The 4,163-nt window shown below is 54.5% G+C and overlaps 1 protein-coding gene across 1 annotated transcript; it reads left to right on the top strand.

Moving 5' to 3' along the window:
- The first annotated feature begins 216 nt into the window (after nucleotides 1-216).
- Nucleotides 217-3,933, top strand: FOXQ1 (forkhead box Q1). The gene has a single exon (XM_080654281.1). The coding sequence runs from the start codon at nucleotides 1,030-1,032 to the stop codon at nucleotides 2,212-2,214; it is 1,185 nt and encodes a 394-aa protein (XP_080510407.1). The 5' UTR covers nucleotides 217-1,029; the 3' UTR covers nucleotides 2,215-3,933.
- Nucleotides 3,934-4,163: the final 230 nt, after the last annotated feature.

Below are 4,163 nucleotides of genomic sequence, written 5' to 3'. Positions count from 1 at the left end.
CAAGCCTAAGCCAAGTCCCTGCTGACTCGGCCCAGCCCTTCTAGGTCCCTCCCCCGTCCGGTCCCCTGTGCCCTCTCTCCCAAATCGTTTCCTTGGGCTCCGGGGCGCAGAGACCCCTCCGGGCGGCGGGGCGCTTGCACCTGAACTTAACAGTGGGCTGCGGGGCCGGAGCACACGGACATCCGCACAGTCAGACAATCGCACACTCCCAGCCCCGCGCACACTCCCATTGGCTGGAAGCAGAGGGCGGGGCTGGCCAGATCCAAAACAACAACCTGCGCGCAGCGACTTTTACGCTGCGCCGCCTCGTAGCCTCAACCTGGTGCGGCCCGCCCGGGAGTCACAGCCACCTAAGCCACCCTATTCCCCCACCCCTCTGTCGTCCGTGCCCAGGCCCCGCCTCCGCAGGTTATATTGGGCCGAGCGGAAGGTGGAGGCCAGACGTAGGGGCTGCGGGCCAGCGTGGAGATGCTTCTCTGGAGGCCGGGGGCGGAAAGGCGGCTGCGGGAGCCACAGCCTCAGGGACTCGTCTCCGTGGGCGCTCAGGGCTGAAGACACCAGACCCTCCCCAAGGGTGGCACGCATTTCCGTGCCCCGTGGACGCCTGCCAGGGACCTGCGACGTTCAGTGAAGAAACCCTCCGGGTCAGAGAGCAGATGCCTACACTTCTTCCCTCCAGCAGGAAATCCCAAGGCCCTTATGCCTGGGCAGCAGAAGTTAAAGCCGCACACTTGCACACATTCACCCTGAAGTCTCTCATCCTAGAACTGAAGACAGCGCTCACCCAACTCTTCCCTCTTCGCCCCTCTTAGTTCACCCAATAAGCACAACCCCTCCAACGAAACATTCCGGTGGAATTGGACTCTTCTACGGAAAAGTGACTGTCTCTCACAAGAGGAGGGAGAGCTCTGTGGGAGAGAAAGGCGAGGACTCCAGGACCTGAGGTCGCCACCCCGCCCCCCGCACCAGCTTCCCAAGACAGCGCAAAGGAAAAGAGTACGGCGCTGAGCCAGGACAGGGTGCGTGGGCATGGAGTCGGAGGTGTTCAGCCCCCGTGCGGCCCACGAGATCAAGCCGGGTAGTGATCTAGAGGGCACAGGAGGTAGCAACGCGCCCTCTCCGCTATCCGCAGCCGGCGACGACTCCCTGGGGTCGGACGGGGACTGTGCAGCCAACAGCCCAGCAGCGGTAAGCGGCGGTAAGCGGAATGCGAGAGGTGCGCCTACTGCCGAGGAGGAGGGCCCGGTTGCGGCGGGGATCATAGAGGAGGGCGCCGCAGGGCCCGGGGCCGAGAGCGCAGAGGTCGGTGAGGGCGGGCGCAGCAAGCCGTACACGCGGCGGCCCAAGCCCCCGTACTCGTACATCGCGCTTATAGCCATGGCCATCCGCGACTCGGCGGGCGGGCGCCTGACGCTGGCTGAGATCAACGAGTACCTCATGGGCAAGTTTCCCTTCTTCCGCGGCAGCTACACGGGCTGGCGCAACTCGGTGCGCCACAACCTTTCGCTCAACGACTGCTTCGTCAAGGTGCTGCGCGACCCCTCGCGGCCTTGGGGCAAGGATAACTACTGGATGCTCAACCCCAACAGCGAGTACACCTTCGCCGATGGTGTCTTCCGTCGCCGCCGCAAGCGCCTCAGCCACCGGGCACCGGTCCCCGCACCCGGGCTGCGGCCGGAGGAGACCACGGCCCCGCCGCCTGCTCCTGCGCCCACGCCCGCCGCCCCGAACTCGCCCTGTGCGCGCCCCTCCGCCCGCCAAGGGGGTCGCGCCAGCCCCACGGGCAAATTCTCCAGCTCCTTCGCTATAGACAGCATCCTCAGCAAGCCCTTCCGCAGCCGCCGCGACGGGGACACGGCCCCCGGGGTGCGGTTGCAGTGGGGCGCTGCGCCCTGCCCGCCGCTATCCGCGTATCCCGCGCTCCTCCCCGGCGCGCCCGGCGGGGCCCTACTGCCGCTCTGCGCGTACGGAGCGGCTGAGTCTGCGCTGCTGGGCGCGCGCAGAGCCGAGGCGCCGCCGCCCGCGCAGCACCTCCTGCTCGCGCCTTTCTCCTCCTCCGTCCCCGCCAAGCCCTTCCAAGGTCCTGCGGCTGGGGGCGGCAGGAGCGGCGCTCACTTGTACTGCCCCCTGCGGCTGCCCGCGGCCCTGCAGGCGGCCTCCTCCCGCGGCCAGGGCGCGCACCTGCCCTACCCCGTGGAGACGCTCCTGGCCTGAACTGGCTGGCTGGCTGGCTGAGCCCCGCCGGGGTGGGCACCCTAGGAGAAGCCGGTATCGCACGTTCAGGGCTTTGCACTTTCTGTCCAGAGAAAAGGAGCTTTAAAAGAAAATTCTCTATCAAACGTGCCTTACCGCTAAAGGGTTTTTGACAGAAGTGTTTAAACTTAGTCCAGAATATTTCCTTCCTCTTATATAACTTTACAGAGGACCAAAGCAATATTTCATAGTTGTTTGAGTTTCTTTACAAAGCCTGTCTCTCCCTTCCTTTACCGACTTTTCCTCTCTTCTTACTGCCCAGGCACTCCCTCATTCCTACCATTTTTGTTGCACCTTCCATTGATTTGTTCCTAACAAAAGAAAAAGAAAAAAGCACATCAGGGAACCATTCCGTATGATAAATGATATGACTACTGCTTGGGGTTTATTGGGCCCCTGTTCCATGTGTACGTATGTGACTGAATGTGAGAGAGGTGACTGAATCTTCAGTCATTTCTCTGCTATTGACCAATGCTTCACTGTGCCAAAAAGATTAAAAACATATATATTGTTGGGTTTTATAATTAAATTATTTATATATTTTTGAAATCTGGATTGAGAAAGTTGCAGGCAACAAGCTACAGCTTTATTAATGGTTTGGTGATCACTCACTGTGGTCTCCCTGAGCCAAGCAATTTCTTTAAAGCAAAAGTTGACATTATGTATGTAGAGTGCCAGGACCACTGCCACGTGAAAGCAATTGCGATTTTTATTTTTGTTATTTTATTTGTATCTGTGTACATATTAATGTATAAATTTTATGAAACCCAGGCATAGTGCTTATTTTTAAATAAAACTCACAACTGACTTTAGCACTTTGTGGTGATGGGCTGGAGATGGAGAGTTTTTACCCCCTCCCTTGCCAAGTGGGTTTAGGTTTCAGTCGGAAAAAACTTCCTGTGGGGGTCAAAATATTTTTCTGAATGATTCAATAAAAGTAGAGGCAGTCTGCATGTTTTCTTACCTGACACATTGCTGTACAAATCTCCAGGATGGGACTTCTAACAGTGAGATTTATTAAAACTTAAGACCAATGATCTCTGTAAGAATTCTCCTAAGAGATACAGAACAATTTAGAAGGTGTGGGCCCCAAGAATCACCTGGCAGACATTATCAACAAGCTTATAGTCAAGAAGGCATTTTCAGGCAAATTGGTCCTGATTGGGGTTCAAAAAGCTGGAAACATTCTTGGCACATGATTATGTTAATCACCCAAGATTTCCTTAGGGCCGTTTTAAGAGCAATTTGAATGTCAATGTTTTTTGTTTGTTTTGTTTCCAAAACAAAACCTACCTTTTTAGGAATGCAAAAAGTCCATTTGGGTGTGAACCCATTAGTAGTATTTTTTTCAGTCTCCCCTTTTGTATAAAGAGAGGTCTGTAGATGTGAGGCTGTCAGGCCTTTTCCCTTGTGATCTGAAGAGAAAGTGCCACTTAGATGGGCTAGGGACAGTTTCCCATATTAAAAATGAGAGATTTGCCCTGACCGGTTTTGCTCAATGGATAGAGCATTGGCCTGCAGACTGAAGGGTCCCAGGTTCGATGGGGGTGTGCAGGAGGCAGTTAATCAATGTGTCTCTTTCATCGACGTTTCTAACTCCCTATTCCTCTTACTTCCTCTCTGTAAAAAATCAATAAAACATATTAAAAAATAAAAAATATGGGAGATTTCACCGGAGGAAGTACCATAAAAGTGTGAATATCCATTTCTCAATAAATTCAAAGGCAGTGGGATTCTCACAATTTATAGATTGCAATGTTCTAAAGAGTTATACAAACACTGAGAAAATCAGAGCCTGGAAACGCAGGCCCCACTGTTATTCTTGATGTTCTTGGAAAGATCTCATCTCATCCAAGAGGATATTTGTAAACAACATATTGTAAGCTGGGGGGAAAGGGGTGATTATTTCA

Source organism: Plecotus auritus (genome assembly GCF_963455305.1).
Source record: "Plecotus auritus genome assembly, chromosome: 2".
Classification (NCBI taxonomy): domain Eukaryota; kingdom Metazoa; phylum Chordata; class Mammalia; order Chiroptera; family Vespertilionidae; genus Plecotus; species Plecotus auritus.
The sequence above is the reverse complement of the archived record's forward strand: the minus strand, read 5'-3'. Positions and strand labels throughout refer to the sequence as shown.

Bases quoted from the DNA above. Each gene is read 5' to 3' on its own strand.
- FOXQ1 (XM_080654281.1), top strand. From the start codon at position 1,030: ATGGAGTCGGAGGTGTTCAGCCCCCGTGCGGCCCACGAGATCAAGCCG.